The sequence below is a fragment of the Catharus ustulatus genome, chromosome 2 (genome assembly GCF_009819885.2).
Source record: "Catharus ustulatus isolate bCatUst1 chromosome 2, bCatUst1.pri.v2, whole genome shotgun sequence".
In the NCBI taxonomy this organism is placed as follows: domain Eukaryota; kingdom Metazoa; phylum Chordata; class Aves; order Passeriformes; family Turdidae; genus Catharus; species Catharus ustulatus.
In genome coordinates this window covers 37,628,347-37,652,971 of record NC_046222.1, presented here as the reverse complement: position 1 = coordinate 37,652,971, position 24,625 = coordinate 37,628,347, and the positions used below count along the sequence as shown (strand labels likewise).

General features: G+C 39.0%; 1 protein-coding gene across 5 annotated transcripts in view; it reads left to right on the top strand.

Moving 5' to 3' along the window:
• GRM5 (glutamate metabotropic receptor 5) overlaps positions 1 to 24,625 on the top strand; it is a 258,426-nt gene that overhangs the window by 186,542 nt on the left and 47,259 nt on the right. For all 5 annotated transcript variants that reach the window (XM_033085942.2, XM_033085952.2, XM_033085967.2 and 2 more), the window contains 2 exons: positions 4,396 to 4,631; positions 17,673 to 17,919. In XM_033085942.2, the coding sequence (XP_032941833.1) occupies positions 4,396 to 4,631; positions 17,673 to 17,919 (483 nt within the window). The remainder of the gene's footprint in view (positions 1 to 4,395; positions 4,632 to 17,672; positions 17,920 to 24,625) is intronic.

Here is a 24,625-nt window from a genome sequence, read left to right as displayed (position 1 = left end):
ATGAGGAGGATCTTCTGCAGGAACATCACCTCCAGCTGGCGTTCTGGATGTCCACCAGATTGCAGTGGTAGTTGGTCTAGCATTAGACCTCTCCCTGCTATCTTCTCCCACCCAGGACTGGAGTAGCCTACAGCAGACAACTCCAACATCCTAGTTAGTTAGTTAGTTAGTTAGTTCCCAAAAAATCTCTTTATCTTGACAATATATTCTTCATAACACCAGATAGATCTTGATAGTATATACCTGATACCTTGATAAGCTTATCAATGATAAACTTGTTTTTAAAGTGAGCAGCTAACAAAAATATCTCCAGTAGCCAGAAAAATCCCATTTACAACTCACTGTTGCTTAATTTATTAGTACAATAAAATTAGCATCAGCTGATTGTCAAATATTCACAAAATAGTGACTGTAAATGGTTGCAGTAATTTTCAGGGACTGACAATTTGCACAGCGTACCTGTTTGTTCTGCCCCTCCTATTTTATCCCACATATGCTCTTGCTAAATTTTGCAGTAGACTATAGTTAATGATCTTCAAATCACAGGTTATCTATAGTTTTCTATAATTTGATTCTCAGAACAGCAAAGTTCCAATTATTTCAGGATACTGTACTGAATGAAACAAATCCATAACAGGCATTGGCATTGTTCAGGAGTATTTAAAGTTTTCCTTGAAGAATATTGTGGTACTGCATGGAAAAATAGTCAATTACAGTATTTATTTAATCTCTTTATCAGCATAGGATTTTCCACTTTGAAACTTTTTTTAGTCCAGCTGTCCCTAAAAAGTGGCAGAATTTCCCTACCTTCTTGCAAAGCTTCTCAAAAATCTGAAAATATTCACTGAAATCAATATTATAAACCCTGTAGCTGAGATTTAAGAAATGTCTTAAATAGTATTAAAAACTTGCAATATTTAAAAATTCAATCTGTGTCTATTTAGTGTGTAGGCATGTCAGTGCAAATAATTTTGTAGTTGTTCAAGTATGTTATCTTATTGTTGACTCATTGATTTTGGAGTTTTATTTCCCATGAAAAATATCATTTGGACTATGGAAGTGACAAGTCTTACATATAGGGGCAATATTACAGAATTGAGTCTATGGATATTTGAAATTGAGCAATTGGCCTTAAACTGCCAAACCTGTCAACCAAAATGCCTAAATTAGGGAACATAGAATATTTTTTCTGTTTTAAAACCTCAAAGGATTATCTTAATTATACTGAGATAGTGCTATTTGGGGATTAAATGTAAAAACCTTGCTTTCACTCAACAAAAGAGAGATAAAACAGTTTCATTTTCATTTAGAATAATTTTGACCCAGTGCACACTCCCGCCTACCCTGACTGCATTGTTGGAATTAGCTGTGTGTGTAGCTTAACACATCATTTAGCCTAAATAAATGTCTCTTCTTCTTGCTTCCCATAGCAACTATAGAGAGAGAAAAAAATGCAATAATGAAAAAGTAACTAAGGTAAAACATTACAAGAAGATGGGGAAGCTGTGAAGGACAGTTATTGTTTTAACTTTCTTTGCATTTTTTGTCTAACCTGCTGGGTTTTATGGAATCCTCATTCCCAGACATATGTCAAATCTCAACAACTCCTAATGCATAGTGGGTGTCAAGAAGTCATCTAGCCTGCTGCCATCCCTTCAGCAAGGCAGGGACATTTATACCAGATGGATGCTTGTCTGTCTTGCTCTCTGACACCCCTAAGAGTCTTCACTTCAAGCTATTCTAGTTCCTCATTATCTTTACTGTGAGAAAACTTTCCTGGTGTCTAAGATGAGTCAGTCTCTTTTCAGTTTAAGTCCTGAATGCTTATCTCAGTATGATAAACAATTTGTGATCTTTTTGCTGATGCTTTTGATGTACCTGAAGACAAATAGCGCATGTCTCCCCTAGTATTGTGTTTGGTTCTTTAGGCTATAAATCTTCAGCTAATTCAACCAAGCCTGTTATCTAGATCATATCACTTTTTGGTTCACCCTTCTTCTCAACAACCAGATTTTTTAATATTCATTCTACCCTGTGTACCTACTCCACTTTCACCAAATTTGGGATTGTAGTTTAGCATTTGCTTTGCCATGTTGTCCATCTGAGGCTTTGTTATCTCTACATCATTGTCTGTACAATACACACTTTGAGTAGGCTTTATATAATATTCCTAAATGCCTTTTGCTTAAGAAGCTAAGCTGAAGTACTTATTTGAATGAGAAGTAGCTCTGTTGAATTAAAAAGTTCTCCTGCAGGAAAGTTGAGAAGGAGGGTTATGTAATACAAAGTTGTAGTTTCTATCTATTTTAATAATTTAAAGGTATAAAATGGTATCTTTGTAGCAAATCTTCTTAAGGGGGATAGCAAATCTTAAAGTAATACTGTCAATTTTACAGCACCCTGCTGGATTAGATGTGCAAAATTGCTCCTTTGAAAGTGATAAAGACATTAATTACAAGAAAACAGGTTTTTTTCTAGGTTTTCTATCACACAACCCATAAAGCTGAGATACTGACAGCATGGCTTTAATTTTTTTAAATTCTACCCAGTTAAAAAAACAAATCCTGCACCACAAAACCTACTACTTCCTGCATTCAAAAGCTTGTCAGGTTTCAAGAGGGTGGATAAAACAACTTAAAAACTTACCAAAGAACAAGACGAATCTTTTAAAGTAAAGATTAAATCAGTCATAAATTTAAAACACCTTCTGTGGCTTCTATCACAAAACAACCCATAACAGCTTTTAACTCTGTCCAGTAAACATTCCTGGTGGAATTGGGGGGTGTTTGTCTTACTGAGCCTCTTGAGTACAGTTGGGAACATTAACACCTGTGTTAACCCCTAAGTTGGAGGGTAAATTTACCAAGTGTTATCTTCAAGCCGAACAGCAATGCTCATCTTTTTCCTTGCAATATGAATGCATATTTTACTCTTCTGTGCTGAGTAAATCAGCACATTTGAAATCTTGATTCCAGACACTGGATATTTTTTTCCCCTGGTGAAGGTGCTATTAACTGACATTACAGCTGTGCTAAGAAGACACAGTCGAGAGTACAGGCTCTGCTGAAATAGTGTCTTGTGCAGGAGGGCTTTTGCTCTGTGTGGGGACAGCTGAGTGCACAGCATAAGGAATGTGCTGGGGACCAGGTGTCTGCAGCAGGATTCCTGCCTGCTCTGCAGTGGAGAAGAAGAGTTTAAGACAGGCAGTGAATGACCAAAATAGAACAACAGATCACACACATAAAGGTCACCTACATCACTTACAGCATGACTAACTTACAGAAGGGCTAACTTTAAACAAATCATGAAGTTTTAAAATAGGACAAGTTGAGCTTATTTTTTATCCTTCAACTATTCAACTTTTAGGATTTAAAGGTACTCTCTATAGTCAACATCACTGACTTTTTAGAGGGGGGAAAAGACTAATCTGAGATTCTTCTCCAAGTCTCTGACTGTAAGACCTGAGGCTTTTGAAAAACTGAAGTATCATGTTCACGATAAAACAAAAGAAATCTGAAATGCTCTGATAAGATATGTACATTTTGAGGGTTGAGTGAAACTTCATAAGTTCTTCAGTACTACCAAGAATATCCATTGGCAAAACGGGGAGAGAAAAATTACCCTGAGATTTTTGTGACATTTTGTTTGAATGGGGTCTTCAGTGTCTTCTGTCTCCTTGTGGTTGGAGTGTTGCAAGCTGAAAGGTTAACAGAAGGGAATTAAAATTCCGTGTGCAGCACAGTGTCACACAACTCCATAAAGCTCCAGCCACAAGTAACAAAGAAATAGGAGCAACACCTGAATCTGCATAATGCTCTGCCCAGCCTCATTAGCCATGTCTGCAGAAAGGATTCATTGCTTCAGATGCAATGCCATGTTGTCTCTGTGCTGGTGTTTCTGCTTGAGTAGTGCTAACCCATTCAGGACTTGCTTCTGGCTGTTTGGGCTGTGCTCCATTGAGAAGTATGGACATGGTCTGCAGTACAGTCCTGCCCTTGGCACAGTGAGAGGTCCTGTCCTCAGAGTCACAGCCTCTCAGATAAGAGTAGCATCAACCCAGAGTCAGGGAAATGCTGAATCGGAGGCTTTCTCCCCACAGCTCAATGAGGTTAATTGATGCACAAATGCACTTATCCACAAGAGATTTCAGGATTTGTGATTTTTAACATTGTTTCAACTACCTGATGAGGAGGTGTGGAAAGCGCTAATGTCAAGCGAATGTTAGCAAAACATTGAATTCTTCCTCTAGAAGAATTACAGGTGTTTTACAAGCTTCCACGCAGAACCACAACTGCTAGTGTGTGCGCTCTTAGGCTCTGGTTTCCACTGTTAAGGAAGCTCTTTTCTTGTTTCTTTGAACGTTCAATGCTGTGTCCCTTTCCTTTACCCCTGTAGTGACGGCTGGGCAGACAGGTACGACGTGACAGAAGGGTACCAGAACGAAGCTGTTGGTGGGATCACGATCAAACTGCAGTCTCCAGATGTGAAATGGTTTGATGATTACTACCTACAGCTTCGGCCGGAAACCAACCATCGCAACCCATGGTTTCAGGAATTTTGGCAGCACAGGTTCCAGTGTCGGCTGGAAGGGTTCCCTCAAGAGAACCCTAAATACAACAAGACTTGCACAAGTAAGTGAATTTATTACTTCTGCTTTGTGAAACAATATGAATGAAGGTCTGCTCTGACGCAGCATGGTCTGGTGAAATAGTGAGTTGTATTGGAAGGAAAAGAAGCTGTAATTGCAATGCTTGTTTTCAAAATGATGAAAAGCACAATTTTTAAAGTGTTCTGATTTCTAAAGAAACAGATAGAGCTTCACTACCTAACTACTCTCTGTATTTGAAAAACTTGATGCTATTCCATCTCCACAGGCATGTAAACACTTTTAAAAATGCTGCAATGCAAAATTAAATGTGTTTTTTCAGAAAAAAGAGCTAAACATATTGTCTTGCTTCACAAAAGCAATGAGAGAGCTAATATACTGAAAGTTATCTGAAGCCCTTATGGCAGTGATGATTATTTATGAAATTCATATTAAACACTAGGTCATTTGAAAGATATCATTAGGTTTTCTTTCAGCCATGGGTCATTTCAGGATACGCCATCTTGAGCTGACTATTTTCATTCAATTGTGCTAATTTTAGGAAAAACTCCCACAACATTTTGTCATTTCTGTACTACACATAGATTTTTCTGGGGTTTTGTTGTTTGGGATTTTTTTTATTATTTATTACTTCTGGTAATTGCTCTTTATTTCATGAGATGTCAAGCAGTACTAATGTTGTCTAGTCTGTGAAGAGGCACCCACGTCTTGCATTCCAAAAGGCATGTGAAACCAGTCAAATGGCAAGAGACACAGTAGAAACTCAAAGCTCAGTGCCTCAGCAAGACCCCAGACTACCTGGAATGGGTCCTTTGTTCAGAGTCCTTCCTCTGAGGCCAGGAGAACTGCTTCACAACCCCCTTCTCATTCTCTGTAACTCTCTGGGCAAATTTTTAGCTCTCTCTGACCCTTGAGATATCACTAATACAATGGGTATTCTGGCAGTGTTGGGGACAAGGAAGTGCTGTGCTGGGCATTAGTACAACCACAGCTCTAAACCCCAAGGGTTCTTCCCTCCTAAAATTGTCAATATATTCCACTCACCCATGAGTTCAAGAAATGTCTTGAGGAATCAGAGTCTTGGATTTACACAACACAAACCCCTACCTAAATCCCACTTAATGATCTTAAAGTCTTTCTTTTGATTTGGATGAGGTCGCAGAGGAAGTTTGCGAGTGAGATGTAAATTGAATCTAGGAATCCCAAAATCTCAGTGTACACCTTCCACATTCAACTGACTTTTCCCCATTATTTTTGTTCTGTTGCCCTTCTAACACAGTCTGAAACAGGTTTTATTTGCACTATTGACAGGTAGTGCATATTGAGCAGCAAACTTCATTGATTCCTTGATGATAATGTAGACCTGTTTCCTGAGATGTCAATGCCTTGAGCATAGCTGGATGCAGGCTAATAAAGACCTGGTTTCCATCAGTATGCCATGCAAAAAACATTTCAATTTGACTTCTGTTGATTTCTTTCTTGACTTACCTTTTACCAGCAATATGAGAATCTAATTTATGTTTTATGCAAAAGATTGGGAACTACAAAATGTAAATGCCTAGGGGGTCTTCAACAGCATCTAAAATAAAATTCACCACCTCAGAAAAATTATCATGGGGGTGCAGGGAGATGTTATTTTATACACAAATTCTCCCAGTCATGGATATAAGACAACTTTATCACAAAGCTTGAATATTCTGGCATAAACAGTACTCATGGCTGGAATCTTTCTCACAAAGAACCACAGGTCAAATAGGTTCCTAAACCTGGGAATGTAGAAGACACAAAAAGGTGCAAAAATCAAAATCTTCTGATTTGCAAAACATGAAAAGGGGAAAGGCTTTTTTTTTTTTCCAAATAGATTGCTCTAATTTCCTTTTCTTCAGTTTTCTTGTAATATTAATTGCTGGACCATGATGCGCACCGTAAAAGAATGAAAACCGGATTATAAAAGCTTTAATTCTTTCATGTTGCTGCAGGACAAAAATGTTAATTCAGTTGTGGAATTTCCCAGGTTAACGACATTATGCTCAGCAGTCACACAAAACTGTTCATTTAGTTAAGGTTTTCACACAGGAAGTTGTTAGTCATCGTATTACTTGGGTTTATAGTTTTGATTTTTATCTAGACCATCTGTCAAAATTCATATAAAGGAAATTCAAAGTTTGCCCTGAAAGATGACGTGCAGAGTTGCTTAATGACATGTTTTGTACCATAAGTGCTAAGACACCTATGCTTTTTTTTTCTCATAATAGCTCCATAACTAGGCAAGGTGGTATGATAAAGTGAAGAATCTTGAAGTTACTCAACTCCTGGATTAACCAGCAAGAGAGACAAAAATATATTCACTGAGAATTGCAAGAGTGAGAGATTTTAATGCTGTGACTTTAAGATCAAAATTACCATGAATATTTGAAATTGCAGTGTTAGTTGCTGGTTTTGCCTCATTTCCTATTATCCATATGAATTTGAAAATTATGTCTTTTCAATTCCTAAACTACTATTTGTTTATTTTGGACTCTCAAAGTTGTGAGTCCTAAATTCCCTCAGTTCAGACTTCAGGATTGTAAAGGTGATACTTGCCTTCAGTGGTCACAAACATTTCACAAACTGTCCTAAGAATTTCTGCATGATGAGGAATTAGTTTTGGTTCTGATTTCACCTGGTAAGAAAACAGGACTCTGTCCTTTTGTTTATCTAACTAAACACATGGTCTTCTCCAAAAGCTGCTTAAATATATATATATATATATATATATATATATATTAAAAAAATCCAAACACAGTAAAAAAAATCAAGCTATAGGTGTTTGCTAGGATTAGAATTAATGAGTTTAAGTTTAATGAGAAATGTTGGATAGAAATCAAAACCTAATTTTTACTTCAAAAATCAAGCAATTCTTTACTTCTTGGGATAATGATAAAAAGATAAACATAGAGCTGATTTTAGTAGACAAGGTCATTATTGAATGAATGTGTCTATATAAGAGGCAAAAACCTTTATATTAGTGGGAAACAAAATTAATTGTTCTCTGTAATCCAGTTGTGCTGTCACGAAAACATAAAGAATGGTTAACAGTATTTTATTCACAGTGTATTCAATAAGAAATAAACACAGGAAGATAAGGCTGAAATCTAAGTACAGTAATTTCACGATTACAAGCCACACTTGATTATAAGCCGCACCTCTGGGTGTCGGCAACCTTTAGGTCTTTGTCCAAATATAAACCGCACCTCATTATAAGCCACAATGTCATTTGCAGCGATGACCCACGTGCAACAAAGTTACCAATTAGTAACAGAATCGCGGGATCGCGGGTTTTACTGGCTCGACTCTGGGCTGGTTGGGCTAGGCCCGCTCGGGGCTGCTGATGGGGCCAGGTGGCCCAGCTCAACGCTGCCGCTCGGTGGGGCCACTCGGGGCCAGCTGCCACTGCTACCGGGCTTGCTCGTCCTGGCCCGGCGCTGCCCCATGGCGGCAGGTGGGCACGGAGCCCCCCGCCTGCTCTTGCTCCCGTGGCGGAAGGTGGGCACAGAGCTCCACTCCCGCAGTGGTAGGCGGTCATGGAGCCCCCCACTCCCACGGCACCAGTGGGAGGCAGGCATGGAGCCCCCTGCCTCCCCCCCTGCGCTGCTGGCGGCACGCAGCCCGCCTCCACCTGCCACGCAACAGAGTAACCAATTTGTAACAATCGCGCAATCCCGGGTTTTACTGGCAGGTGCTCGGCTCGTCACTTCAGCTTGCACTGCTGCGTTTGGAAATTTCAGAACATTTTTCATATGTTAGCTGCTCCTGAGTGTAAGCCACATTTCCAGGGTGGGATCATAGTTTTAGTCAAAATGGTGCGGCTTATAATCATGAAATTACTGTAATACCTGACTTCACCTATGCTCCAGCTATGAATTTAGCTGTTAAAGTCTCTGCATTTGCTTTGATGAATGCTGTCTAGTAGAAAATTAGACTACGTTTATCTCTGTGACAGAAAGTACATGAAGCCATAAATCATTGCAATCATCACCCGTGACTTGTGAGTATTTTTGTTACTTTTTAACATAAGCTATTCATAGGCAGTTTCAGGGCAGGTCTTATTATTAAAGAATACATGATTCAGTAAGATATGTATAATAAAATTATGAAATCAGCTGAACAAAGAGAATCCAAAAAACAATAAAGATTTTTTTCTCCATTAATTTCAATTAAGCATTAAAAAGTTTCCATCCCTTCACATATACTTAGTTCACACTGAGATGAAAATTTCAGCATCCTGCTCATTTTTCATTTGCAGATTAGAACATACTTGCTTAATCCAAATGGCTGTCATTGCTGTTGTTGCTAAGAACATTGATTTTCTGCCCAGCTGGAGCACTACAGAAAGTGAGAAGTTCACAGACTTATCTGACTTGATTTTCAGTGTAATCAGTTCCATGCCACAAGAGAGCTGCTACAAGCCACCTCTGAAGAACAAGAGTCAGAACAAAAAATTTAAAATGCATGTGTAAAAGGAGACATTTAATGGCCTCCAAACACTTGGGATTTTACAAGATTTGGGGTTGGTTTCACTGGTCAGAGATTGTTTTAATATCTAAGACTGTAATTCAAAGAAGTTCATAACTAGGTGTGCAAACTTATCCAGATGTGTAATTCCACTCAATGACCAGCTTCAGGACTCAAAAGGCTAATCCAATCCTATTGTATTAATTGCCTTTAGACCTTTGAAGACCAGATGTTTGTGTGATTGCTTCTTTCAGACTGAGTTCCCACCAGACCTCTAATTCCTTGTTGAGGGTGTTTTAAAATATGCATCTGAACACCAACCAGAAACAAAACCCAACATAAGTTAATTATGTGAGAAAGCTCTGGACCAATGGACAGTACTGCTGGAAAATGACAAGTCTTCAAAATCACCAGGAGCAGAAGCACATTTATTACATTTACCAGTCTCTTGAATTATTTATTTTGCCTGCACTGTTAAGAGATATTATTTTCCCCATGCTGCACAAAAGCTGGAGGCATGAATGGAACAGCATTATTTATGGTGATAATCAAGCACAGAGCAATACCAGAATACACATCCCAAGTATCTGTGAACTAAGTCATAGACAATAAAGAGTAAATTAACAGAGGCTGATGCTGCTGAAGCAGTGCAGTATCTTACTTTGATTGGCAGAGGTTACAGACTTAAGAAAACAATAGCAGTTTCATGTAAAAGAACAGTGGGAGCAGGAATCTGGAGGGAGGGGAGAGGTCACTTGTGCAGGTACTTACAGCAGGGTCCTGACATTAAATACTGTAGTTCAAAGCAGTGAAGTAGAAAATAAAGGGAAATCATGAGGGCTGGATCATCACAGACAAAGGTCAGCCACAAACAAGACGCAGAGGGTACTAGAAGTGAGGAAAGCAGCTTATGTCTGGCATGGCTGGGAGCAAGGACCCAGTGACAGGGTTTGTAGGAAAGAAGAACTCAGTGATGTACAGGTGTCCTGGTTACAGCTCCCAGGAAAAGGAGATTGCAGCAGCATTCTGAATGCATCCTAGAAGGATGCAAAAATCTTAAATTCCATTCATAATTTAACCATGTGGCTTGTCTGAGATAAAAGTGCTTTTTCCAAGTGTGTAAAAACTCTCAGAAAAGAAGAATGACCAATATATCTCCAAGTAATTTAGAAGAGGATTAAGAATGAATGAGTTTATTAGCAGAAAGGGAGATTAGGGAAATTTGGGATAAGTACAAGAAAAGTTTTGCAGCTTAAGGTGAAAATGTGCACATAAAGTGAAAGCACAAAAAATACCTGTTTACTGAATTTCATCCAGTTCCATCCATTCTTAATGAGTGCCAAAGGACACACAGAAGGTCCACAGTTTCAGAGGGACAGAAATTTGGTTTAACAAATGTCCCTTTTGAGTTTCCAGGTAGAATGAAGGAATAAAACATGACTGACTGTCTAGTCTTTTGCACTACAACATGCAAATCTGTTGATTAAATGTAAGCTCTAATACTAAAATTGTTTTAATCAGAACTCAGCCAACAAAACGTAAGTGCTGTCAGAACAGAAAAGTATTTTCCATATTTCAAGGAATGTGTCACATTTAGACATCATATTCTTCAGACTTAGCACTCCTATACTTTTATTTTTAGATTGCAAATAAAAGCAGAACAAATTTCGTTAAAATTAATTTCTGGTTTTTAAACAGTGAATTAGAAAGCACTTTAATTCTCCTGAATAAATCCTGTGTGTCATTCAGTTTGATACTCATGCTTGGGCACTGGCAAGCTGTATTATGATCCAGCCGTCATTTTTATGTCCCACATTTCAAACCTGGAACTCAAACACTGTTATTACTACTTTTACAGTGATGCTGGGTCAGATCCAGAAATTTCCAAAGGCAGATCATCTGTAAGGCATAAATCCAGATCTGAATTTTCTAGCAGCCTATTATATCTGAACCCACGCAGATATGTTACTATTTTTTTTTGATTCAGAGAAAGAACCAGTGTGACACTAAAAACTGCTATGTGCTCTGGTTTATATTTTTGAGAGCCTTTTTGATATCAATTGATCCTGAATTTAACACATCTGTAACTCAAACACTTTAATAGCTTGAATCTTCTCATGGGTGTTACAGAATTCATCAAACTCTTCAAAAATCTGACTAAAAAACTACATTTGATTTTCCTTCCGTTTATGTTCCCTGACTTCTTCCTTCAATATATTAGATGTCTGCAATGATATGTTTAATGTGACTTTCTTCTTAATAATACAATTCCTTTTCCAACTGTGTTTCTGACCCTTGGAAGCTATCTGGACCATGTCTCTCTAGTTTTAAAAATGTAATTATAATTAAAATCATTCAGATTATATACATTTCATATTAGATGTTTCAATTGGAGTAGCTCCTGGCATTCTTTTCTCTCAGGAGTTCAACTCCCTGTATAGGTTAAAGTACTTCATATAACCATGTTTGCAAGTACAGAGAATTTTATGCCACCATTTTTTGTGCTTTTGCACCTATAGCAGTTGAGCTTTGTTGCAATTTGTGACCAAAGGAACTGAATTCTCTAGAGAAAGAACAGTACTGTTAAGAAAATTATATGGAGAAATAGGTATCTATTTACTTACTTTCTAGGACTACCTGTTCTGTTATTCTTTTCTGCTGACTATACTGAACTTGGCAAGAGAAGTCAGACTGCCACTGTTTTGTGGGTACCCAGGGATGAAGGTCCAGCTCTTGTCAGATTTATGAACACTCTGAAAATGCCATGGCTAAGCAGGTTCAAACAGATGTGAAACACCAAAGTCAACTAAGTACAGTAATTTCACTATTATAATCCACACCATTTTGACTAAAATTTTGGTCCGATCCTGGAAGAGTGGCTTATAATCCAGAGTAGCCAATATATGGACAATGTTCAGAAATTTGCTAATCCGGGAGTGCGAGCCCACAGCAGCCCCGAGCTGAGCTGGAGTTTGCCCAGCCCCAAGCGCGGTTGAGCCAGTAAACCCCGCAATCCCGCAATTCTGTTATTAGTTGGTAACTTTGTGAAAGTTGCATGCGGATCCTCGCTGCAAACGAAAGTGCGGTTAATAATCCGGTGCGGCTTATATATGAACGAAGAACAAAATGTTGCTGACACCCTGGAAGTGCGGCTTATACTCAGGTGTGGCTTGTAATCATGAAATTACTGTACTCTGAAAAAACCTTTTAAAAGTCATCTCTGGATTTCAATACATTGAGTTTGGTCTCTTGGTCATTTTCAACATTTTGGTGCTCCTCAGCACGTAAAATGTAACAGTGCTGATACTGGCTTTCAGTTGAGAGTGAAGGTTAGAACTGGTCAAAAGCATTGGAATTGCACTGGAAGGTACTTCCGTGTTAAATTTCAAAAATGTTCTCTAGCTGCATTGAAAGGGGGCACTTTTGTTTTCTTGTTTCAGTAACACTGAAAAGTTTTGTTTCAAGCTTTTAATTTACCTTCACATTGTTTCATTTTTATGTTTCGTTTTGCCTCAGCATCAAAATGACATTTCCCAGAGAAAAAAGATTTTTCCCATAGAGCAAAAAATACCTCTTTTCATCAGTCCAATAGCTTGCAATAAATTAAAATAGGGGGAAAAAAACAAATAGACTACTGGAATTTATTTTTTTAGCAGAAAAATGCATCCAAAACCTTAAAAATAACACAAAACTGAAAGTTACTTTATCATTTCACATTGATAGAAAGCTCTGATAACAGGCTTTGGAAAAGGTTGCAAAGTCAGTCTTTTTAAAATATTTTTAAACAATGACAATTTAATAAGATGAGAACAATACGGTTTTATTTATGACCTTTCTTCTCTTTTATAAAATACCACACATTTCTTCAGTGGAGAGACATGCATGTTTCTGGGATGACTGACTTGGTGGCACGTCATCTAGAGCACACAGATCCAGGGAAAGTTACACGTGTTCCCAGGGAGCACAACAGGGACAACATGAACCTGCTGACAGAGTTAAGAACCCATACACTCTATCATGCAGAAGACAGATACTACCATGGTTTTGTTGGAAAGATTACCCTGTTGTCATGATTTCTTCTAAGAAATTCACTAAGACAAAGGAAAGAAAATATGGGAAAACACATTGGTTGACGGACTTCAAGTACAGTGAGCAGAATATGAATGTGGGACATACTTGCCAACAAAACTAGAACTCATTCCTGTCTGCCTCTTGTCCATCAAAACAAAACTTAACACAAAGAATCATTCAAGTTTTTAATGGCACATTTATGGAAATTGAATAGAAACTAAATTGTGATATAATCGTGGGGAAACATTATGAAATAATTGGAGGCTATAGGATATACCTGTGGTTTCCATTGTAATGTTTCTTATGACTTCATCATAAACAACCTTTTGCTCACTGAGAATTTTTAATATAATAATAATAATAGTAAATAAACACTTTTCCTTTCATTTCAGTGTTCAGCAAATAAACTGCTCTTCACTTTAAAAAAAATATTCTCCCATTTTGTGTTTCATATTTTGCTCTCCTATTTCTCCTCAGGGAATGAAATAAGGGGGTTGAGGGACTGCCCAGAATGTATAGTATTTTCACTATTTCTTTTATCCTTTATTCATTATTTAAAATGCAAAGTATTGTCATCTTTGGAAAAGTTAGAAAGCAGAAAAAGCATATTGAACCATGGTAATTTTGCACACTTTAACATCCTTGCTTGATTAGGCTTTGTAATGTCACAAGCTGGCAAGCAGTAAAAAAAATGTATTTCATCTTCCTTGGGAGTAAAAACCTGGCAAAATCCCAGGAATTACAAGTTTTACATCAAAAATCTGTAAAGTAATGCAATCTATTGAAGAAAGCTTATTTTCATGCTCAGTACTAAAAACAATAGGCAAATTTCAGAATTTGCTGCAAAGACGTGGGTTTGGTTTGGTTTAGTTTTCCATGTTTGGAAGGAGGGAAGCTGCTGGAGTAGCTCTGGAGCATGGGAAGCAGTCCAGAGCTGGCTCACCATGCACAGGGACTAACAGCATCCATAAGTGCTTTCTTGGATCACTGCCCATAAGTGCACTAATTGTTTCTAAATAGATCCAAGAAATGACCCGTGGCTAGTTGGAATCACTTTCTTGGTGAAAGAACATGTTTCTTTTTCATCATCTACATATTTGTGTGCTTTGGAGACTTGACAACAGAAAAGAACAAATTTGGATGAGGAGTTTAGTGCTGAGCCATCTCATACTATAGAATTGTCGAATAGAATGGTTTGGATTGGAAAGGAAAGGACCATAAAGATCAAGTAGTTTTAGTCCCCCTGACATGGGCAGGAACATTTTCCACCAGACCAAAGCCCTGGCCAACCTGGCTTGAATACTTCCAGGGATGGAGCATTTACAGGTTTTCTGGGCAACTTGTTCCAGTGACTTACCACCTTCAATTTCTTCCTCTAAATTTGACCTCTTTCTATTTAAAGCCATTCCCCTTTGTCCTATCACTGCCTGCCCTTTGAAAACTTCAACATAGATGAATAAATAGGCTGACATATTCCAAACACTGTCATCCCCATTACATTCATCCATGTCACCTTTCCATGTCATGATCACCTCGTGTCAGGAAAGGTTCGTGACTGAAGACAGCACTCATGGATGAGTAATAAGGGTAAGAATACAAGAATATGTGCTAGGGTTCCAGCAAGAAAAATATGCAAGAACTCTTAGGTGAACAATGTGTTTAAGGCTACCTAAATCATAACTGTTGCAGAGACAGCTTTAAAATATTTTTACTCTTCTGTCATTGTTGTTGAGAGACTGCATTTTAGCTTGTGTATTCAGCCTTCCCTGGAAACCTAGGGTTACTGAGGTAAGTAAGGGTTACTTATATGCTTCAAGTCTGACATGCCAAAATACTTTTTGAAGAGGGTTGAAAGTAACTTTCAGCTTTGGTTTGATTGGGTTTTTTAATGCTGGTATTTTTTTTTTAGGTTTTATTACAATTCACTAAAGAGAAAAAAAAATCTTTTGCCTCAGTTTTTGTGATTCTTCCTTAAAAACGGAATCTTGTGGTACTGTAAACTGACCTTGGCAGGTTGAATTTGCTCCTATATAGCCAAATGAGGCAATTAATATCTCAGGTGAATGTGTTCTCCAGCTGCAGGAAGTATATTAAAATTCTCACAACAGCTAAATCCTTCACAACTCCTTTGACAATTGCCAGCAGCTTCTAGGAACAGCTAAGCATCCTCATTATAAATCATCAGGTGAACTGGATGAGGTTCAGTGTTTAAAGAAAATCAGAATAATAATTTCATAAAATTGAAGCACAAAGCCCAGTGGAGACTAAGAATTAAGAAGTAAGTTATTAGATTTTTAAGCAATCATGTGCAATAATGCAGCTGAAATATTGTTATATGATAAATACTACTACCAATGCAAATCTGATTCATTCTAATGGCTACTATAATTAACTGCACCGTGTGTGAGCTGCTAATTTTGTGGGTGAATATTTGGTTAAAACAAGTTTTATGTATTGCAGTGTAATATGCTTGTTCAATTTTCCACTCAATATCAATTAATATGAGTTTTACATGGACTCCACTGTTGTAGGTTTTATGCCTATTATTTTTAATTAGGAAAAAGCAATACCTTGGTAGAGCAGAACAAATGAGCAGCACTGTGCTTTTTCCAAGCTTTTTTTTTTTTCCAATTAAGATACTTCACAGTCATATTGTCTAGCCTTCCAAAATCTTAATAATCACTGCTCCTGAGGTTGACTGGAATAGGTGGTGCCAGCTTCCACTAAAATAACAGAGAAAAAGGAATCTCTCAGTTCTCTCCTTCCCTTTCTGACCTCTACACAAAGTTTTTCAGTTCAAACTATGTGTTTTACTACCTTTCCTAATGTTTCCAGTGCTGCAATAGATTTTAGTGGTTAGAACTGTGGGGTGATGTTCTTGTTCACCACTGAAAAGGTGTGCCTGTATGTAGTCATACCTGTTTTATCATAGAATTGATCACCAGCTGGAGATTCTTACCTTTTTCCACTAAAAGTGTCTACACATCAGAATGGGTTCTTGTCTTCTGGATGGGTATTGTTAAACAAGATGAGTGCTATCCTGAGAGTCATATATTAGTCTTCATTTCTTTAAAGAAAAAAGTTGTCTCAATGTGCCTCATGGCATAAAATACTTCTCAGATTGTGCTACCTCTGCAGCTCAGATGGGCAGGTGTGAGCACCACCCCTGCTTCTCACCAGTGCCATGAGAGTGGCAGGCAGACTCTCATGGAGTGAGCAGGTTGTTTGCATTCCCTTTGCTCTGGGCTGCCCACATTAGGGACTCCCTGGCTCCTAGGGCTGCTGCTTGGTTGATACAAGGAGAGCAAATGTTCCAATAGAGCCCTTTGTTTGTCCTGCTTCCAGGTGTTGGATAAATATCCAGCACCATTGATGTAGTTGTTTTATCTCTGACTCTTCTCACTTCCCCAGTATTAAAGATCTTGTGGCCAGAGTGCAGCTGGGAAGAAAAACTCCAGCCTACCCTTCCTTAGTTTGCCTGGTGCTGTCAACAGAGGAAATCTGTGCTAGTAATAACAGTGTGTAATAAAAAATAATGGTCTCCAAGGTGCTGCCAAATGAATTTCTTTCTGTGCATTTCACAGAAGCAAAAATAGAGCATAGAAATGCAAACAACATATTTTAAAAGCCATAAAAATTTAAGATTCACCAATTCTGGTTAAACAGAGTCATTGCCTAACCCACACTGCCAAACTTTTCACAGATATTTTATTCATCTGTATGACATGGTTACCCTCACTTCGTAAAGAGAGAGGAGTAAGAGATGTCGAAGGAAGAGAGTTATTGGGGGGAACTTTTGGTACAGTAAAGGGGTGGTGCCTAAGTGCCCTGTTTGCACAGGATTAGTTCCATGTCTCTGAAACAAAAGAGTGTTCATAGAATTATAGAATGGCTTGGATTGGAAGAGACCTTAATGCAGTTCCAATTATCCTGCCATGATCAGGGACTTCTTCCACTAAACCAGGTTTCTCAAAACCCCACCCAACCTGGCCTTGAACACTGCCACGGATGGGACTTCCACAGCTTCTCTGGGCAACAGAGTCCACTGAATTTCCAGAAGCAGAACTTTTTTGTAAGGTTTCTAGAGAAAAAAACCTCTTATTGGCATTTATACTTCAACTAATATTTCTGAAGGTATGAAGAGGTGGAGAGAAGTTTCTGGATTACCTACGATATTATGTTATAATGTCCATGGTGCATGCTTTAAAAAAACACATGGAAGAGCAGCACTCTAAAACCAACATATGTGAAGTGAACTGATGAGCTGCAGAGAGAAATGTACCATTTGGATAATACAATATTTAAGAAGAACCTCTACTTTCATTTCTTTGTTTTTATTCCAACATGGTCTGTGTGTGTACCAATAAAAACATCTTTTATGAGCTGTTTAAGACACTTAAAATACTTTTCCCAGTGTTAATAACTAAGCCACAAGGAGATGTTTGAAGATCTGACTATATCCCAGCCCTACTCACTAAACTCTCTGCTTATTCCCTGACAGGCCAGATGACTCTGAGGACGCAGCATGTCCAGGACTCCAAGATGGGCTTTGTAATCAATGCAATATACTCTATGGCCTATGGGCTCCACAACATGCAGCTGTCCTTGTGCCCAGGCTATGTGGGTCTCTGTGATGCCATGAAGCCCATAGATGGTCGGAAACTCCTGGAATCCCTCATGAAGACCAACTTTACTGGGGTCTCTGGGGACATGATCTTGTTTGATGAGAATGGTGACTCACCAGGAAGGTAATGTTGTCGTTTGTCAAACTGTTTAATAGCAGAGAGGCTAACAGTACATAGGAGATATGTGCAGATTTGACAACAGACCTAAGATCTGATACCCCTAGTTTTACATTTCCTGATTCCTGTGCTTATTTTGCAAAAATAGGGGGATTTTTTAATGTGCATTTTTTATAGTATTTCAAGTTAAAGATGTGGACTTTCAGGTGTGAAAGCTTCCTGCATGAATTTGAATTTCATCTGTACCATTTAAAAGTACAGTACAGTAATTTCACGAATACAAGCCGCAGCAAGAAGACTAAAATTTTGGTGGAAATCCGGAAATGCGGCCAATATTCCGGTGCGGCTAATCTATGGACAAAAATGTGATATCTGCCCTTACCTAGTATCATGCTGGTCCAGTCCCGAGCCAAAACAGTCTGAAATCCATGGTTTCCCGTTGTTCCGACGATGAACCAATCAGAGAACAGCTTATTGCCTGCCTGTGGATGGCGGCGTTACTGAGGGGCGGGGGTTGTTATCGGGGTGAGTTACCTCGGCAGTTCGATAAAAGTGTGTGATATTTCTCTGTACTTTTTAAAGTGTTTTCAGTCTTGTGCGGCTACGGGGCTGGCTGGGCTCGCAGGGAGAGGGCTGGGGGAGCCTCTCTCCCCTCAGGGAGAGGGGTAGAACGGCCACTCGGCTCGCAGGGAGAGGGCTACAACGGCCGCTCCCCCCGCGGGCTGCGAGGGCTACAACGGCCGCTTCCCCCCACGGGCTGCGAGGGCTACAACGGCCGCTCCCCCCGCAGGCCGCGAGGGCTACAACGGCCGCTCCTGTGCCAGCATGGAGATGTGGCTCCGCTCGGAGCTCAGCTGCCTGCCCGCGCGGCTGAGCGGCTGTTTAAAGGCAACGCGGATCCATTGGGAATGCTCGCAAAATGACCACACTATTGTTCCTGTCTTTTTCGGCTTGCAAATAAAGGGTGTGTCTTTTTTCACTTGGAAACAATGTTTCCAAGGTCGGCAGTAAGCCAGTAAGCCCCAGCGATCCCGCGATTGTGTTACTAAATGACGACTTTGTGAAAGTTCGCTGCAAACTAAAGTGCGGCTAATATTCCGGGTGCGGCTTATCTATTAACAAAGGCAACAACGTTGCCAACACACCAGCAGTGCGGCTTATATTCCGTGCGGCTTGTATTCGTGAATTTACTGTAATTTCACGACCATAAGGTGCACTGGACTATAAGGCGCACCTCCGGGAGTCGGCAAATTTCACAACTTTGTACATTATATAAGGAGCACTGGACTATAAGGCGCACTTCTTTTTTTGCAGTGAGGATCTGCCCCCAGATCCTCCTGCGCGGTTGCTGGCCGAGGCCCCGCCCCAACCTGGCAGCCATTGGCCCCTGGGCCCGCCTGTACCCGGAAGCCACGGGGCCCCAGGCCTGCCTGTACTCTGCAGGAGGGGCACCGCGGGCCCCCAGGCCCCCCTGCACCCAGCAGCCACAGCCCTGCCGGCTTCCCCTGTGGCTCATGGCTCACACTTCCAGGTTGGCAAATTCCCGAACTTTTGCCCATATATAAGGCGCACTGGACTATAAGGCACACTTCTGGGTTCGGGAGAAAATTTTAGTCAAAAGGGTGCTCCTTATAGTCATGAAATTATTGTAATATTATTGAAAACAAACTATCAGACCTTTATGTTTGTAGCCCATGATGTCTACCACAGAATCTTTATGTGAGTGTTTAAGTCTATGTGTTAGCTTGACCTATATACAATCGTAGCAAACTTAGTTTTTGTATTGAGAAAGCTAAAACAGTATCAGAAATATTGTACTGATGCATCTGGGATTTTTAGAAATCAGAATTATTAAAAACCTGTTCACATATATTCCAAATGAAACCTTCCCACTTGCATAACATACTAAGCTATCAATCCATACTGTGCTGCTCTAAGACAAATTGAATTTAAACAAAGCTTATTTTGCTAGTGACATGCATAAATATGTATACATACTTCTATGTATCCATAGAAATGCACACTGGAAACAGTCATGGGATGGGGATTTTTCTGGGTTTCTGCCTACTGAATTTTCAGAGGATGAATAGCAAGTATGATAGTATTCAAAGTGTATTTATCCCCTATATTTTGATGTATTTCCTATCTCATTCACTGCTTTTGCTCCAATATTGTTCGGCATAACCCTTTATGTCCACATTAATGGAAGGTTTTAAAAATCTTTGTTATGGTGCCACATAAACAGATGTCTAGAGGGAAAATTTTTATCCTATACACTAATTTAAATTTTGTCTTCTCCCACTAGTGTGAAGAAAGGAAATAATTAACTTCCTCATAGAAATGGGTTGGAAAATTTAAACTCATTGGTTAAAATATTTTGACATTTCCAAAAATTTCAGCGATTTCAAACCTTATTTTTTTTCCTCATTCTATTTGCAAATCTGTAAAGCCAGCATTCTCCCCAAAAGCAAGCAAGCAAGCAGGACAGCCACCTACACAGCAGTCTGTGTCTGTTTCTGGAGACATAAATTTTCAAATTCTTCAGACTCAAAGTCTAAGGAAGGGCACTGTGGGCTAGTAGGAGAACTCAGGCACAAAGTTGCAGAAACCTAAAAAATTTCAGATGGAAATTTGTTTTCAGAGCTTTTTTAGCATGAGAAAGGTTGTCTTCTGCTAAACATTTCTATTTTTACAAATAGTTGAATTTTGTAGAAAAGGGTTAAGTCTGAATTTTTCTGGCCAAATTATTTTTAACATACTTACCTCAGATTTCTTTCAAAGGATTTCTTTTTGGTTTTAAAGGTGCTCAGATGCAGTGGAGTGCATCTGACCCTGTTCCAATTAGTTTCTTGCAAAAATGACTGCAATGAATGAATGATGTGTGGTCTGCCAAAAACAAATATGTGACATGACAACATCAATAACAATATCTAAATATTGCAAAGAGATCTTTTGCTTTTCCTTTTCCTCCTGTTGGCGTTCTTAGCAAGAGCAATTTAACACCATTTGTTGCAAGGAATTTAATAGAATATCTTGGATATTTTTAAATTCAAAGAAAGATGATGAAGAAGTTATATCATGTGCCGTCATTTTCTCAATCACAACCGGACGTGAGCATTTCCCTGAAGAGCATGAGGACAGCATGTTGAATGTGTACCTCAGGATAGCCCAACTTTAAGAAAGTTCAGTTTCCCTGGATTTGTGTGATATTTGTGCCTACTCAAATGAATGAACTGTGTGTGGTTACAGAGTGGTCCCAGACTTTGTTTTCTTTTGAATCATAGTTCTTTGTTCTCTCTTGTCCAACAATTGTCCCATGATTAAATCCAGTCTATGTGCTTGAGTCAGATAACAATGAGTCAAAATGTACTCTTTCAGGATTAAGGAGGTTTTCTAGGAAACTCCATTTCTAACTTTCAGGTTTTTGGCAGTGTACAGTCTTTTAAGCACCCTCAAACACTATTTGCAAGAGCTTGGAGATGGTGAAGTCACACTGGAACAGCTCATCTGCCCTGTTCACTTGCACTGATAACTGCATCTTCACTTTATAAAACAGGAATTTAAATCCTCACAACTGTACTGTGGTGGTGGTGTTAAACAGGAAATCAGAATATAAAAAGCCTTTATGACCTAGATAACTCAGGATTTCGATGTATAGCAAACAGGTTTCGGTATTATATAACAAATGATTAATCCCCCAAGATGCTTTGAATCCTGGCCTTATTCCAAAGTCCTTTATGTGTATGTGTAGTTTTAAGGAGGCAGACAGTCTAGTGTAGGGCCTGTTTTATGTGAGTTGGGAGACCTGGAAGAAAAAAAAAAAGAAAAAACAGCATGGAAACCATGATTCCTCAGGAAGATAACAATTATCTGTAAATAGTATTAAAACTCTGAAGAAGAAATTGAGGAGGGAAGAGCAGGCAAGAGAAAACAAGATTCTGTTGTTTTGACTGTGCTACCAGTAGAATATGTATTCCCAGCAACTTCATGGCACTTCTGTTTTGAAACAAGTCTTTTGCACAGCGATTAGAGCACTGCTGGAAATGTGCTATTGTACCATCTGGTCTCTCCTATTCTAAAGTGACAAACTGTCCCTGCATTATCTCAAGGAACCTCCAGGGAACCAGTGACTCATGAGCCTCCACTACAGCACTGGACTTACTGAATCTGGCGATTTCTGCTCATCCATCAATGCTGTTCTCCACAGACAAAAGAGACAAGATTTATGGAGGCATTACTATATTACATTCGTTAGGTTCCTTTCCAGTATTCCCCTGGTCATGTATGCATGGAGCTACTACTGGGGAGATCATTGGTTTAGGTTCTGTGGCCTGTTGAGCACTGGCAGTACTTTTGTCTGTCCATAAAACCCTAAACTGAAAGCTTTAACAAAGTGTACTCACAGGTGTGTTGCAGTGCCTGACAATGTTGAATTATGGCTCTACTGTGGCTTCTGTACTTTTTGGTTAGTCTGTTTAGTCCTAAACAACTGTTACTATGGCTGTGCACCTCAGAAAAAAGTTAGTTTATAACCATGTGAAAAAGTCTATTTCTTTGGGTTTGTGCTTGTGTTACCTGGATTCACTTATTTTGTGTCAGTCTGGCATTCATATCCTTAACTTTTGAGGAGTTCATTTTTGAAGCCGTGGACATTTCCTTCATTATACAATAAGAAAAGTGAAATATTTCAAAATCTAGAAGTATAGCAAAATTTTCACTGTATGTAGGCTTATTTCTTCTTTATAAAGATTCAAGAACAATATAATGTGTGCAATATCACATTGTTCATTCAGTCAGACTCCACTGGTGTTCTTTTCAGAGGTTGCTTGCAGTCCTGATCCTGCCCTGGGTGTGATTTTAGCATTGAATCCCTGCTGTAACACAGTTTCCCCACTGTGACAGAATTTTTCATGATGCAAAGTGTCCTGAGATCTATGGATGGACAATATTATAAAATACTTTTCTTGTAATTTTTTACATCAGTATGGGAAAGTTATTGATGTTAGATATAGTATGGCTACTGCTCGTCAGTCTTAAAAGTGTTTCCTCAAAACTTAAGAGAGATATCTGTGTATGTGTCATGGTTTCACCCCAGCCAGAAACCTAGAACCTTGCAGCTGCTTGCTCACTCCTGCATCAACAGAATCAGACAGAACTGAAAGAGTAAGAGCTAGAAAATTCAGGTGTAGAAATAGAGACATTTTAACAAAAAAAGCAAAAACCATGCACACAAGCAAAGCAAACCAAGAAATTCTTTCATTTTTTCCTTGGTAGGCAGGTGTTCAGCCATTTCCCAGAGAACAGGGCCCTATCATGCAAAATGGTGACTTGGGAAGACAAATGCCATAACTCCAAACATCCCCTCCTTCTCCTTCTTCCCCCTACTTTATATACTGAGCATGATGTCATATGTATGGAATATTCCTTGGGTCACTTGGGGTCAGCTGAGTCTCCTCTCAACTTCCCATTCATTCCCAACCTCCTTGCCAACATGATAGCGCAAAAAGGCCTTGGACTTGTGTAAATCCTGCTGAGCAGTAACAAAAGTATCTCTATATTATAAACTGTTTTCAGCACAAATCCAAAACACAATCCTATACCAGACACTGTGGAGAAAATTAACTGTACTCCAACTAAACACAGCAGGGTATCTTACATAAAAGATTGTTTGATTTAATGAGCAGGTTATTTTCCTCATCTGCACATTGAACTTCATAAATTACACTCTTACAATACCACTCTTAATGCAGAACTGTCTATATGCTTTGCCTTCAGGTCTAATTTGGTGCCTACTGTTAGGAAAAATATGTCTCCTTGTTTATGAAGGAGGCTGCTTTTCTAAAGCCAAGATTATCTTAAACTTCTTGGTCTATATTGTGTTCTTGTTTTGCATCAGTAGATTTCATATTGCTTATACATATTAATTCCAAATCCACTAAAGAGGAGGCAAAGAAAAGCATGGCATAATTTCTTTGGGAGCTGCCCAGGTTTTCAAGCATGCCTTATAAAAAAAGTGCTAAAAGAACAGGCCTGTACAGCAGAAAGGTGGACTGGTGTTCAGCTGTAGGAGGAAGTGAGTGCTACATGGCTCCACAGACTTTCTGCTAGACTCTGTGGGAACTGAAGAGAAAGGAGGAGGAAGAGGACTTTGAAACTGAAAAATCTGATGGGCTCTATCTTTGACCCAAAAGCAGCCTAGGACTAAGTCATGAGTACTTTTTCTCTTCCACACCATACTGCACAGGGAAATAAATGCGTTTCAATCACTGAGGGATTACATAAAAATAATTGTATGGATGGGAAAGACCAGTATTTACTGATGTAATATTGAAGAAGAAAAAGGGGATTCAAAAAAATAAAAAATAAAAGGAAAGATTCCCAGACTCTGTGCGTAAAGAGTGATGCCGATTCTTCTCTGGGTGCCACACCAATTTTCATGTTGCAGTCTAACAGTACAGAAATCTTCCTTTGATCCCACAGAGGTTGCTTCTACCTCACTCTTAGACTTTATCTGTCATCTTCTTCCCTCAGGAGGGGAACAAGCACCTGCAGACAGTGAGGAGCACATAGTGTTAGGAATTGGCATTATAGGTTTAGATTACTCAGCATCTGCTATAGAGAGAACTGGGACACCATATGCAATTGGCTTCAAGGGCTGGAAATTGTACAGATTTAATTCTGTTTGACCCATTTCATTGTTTTCCATAAGTAG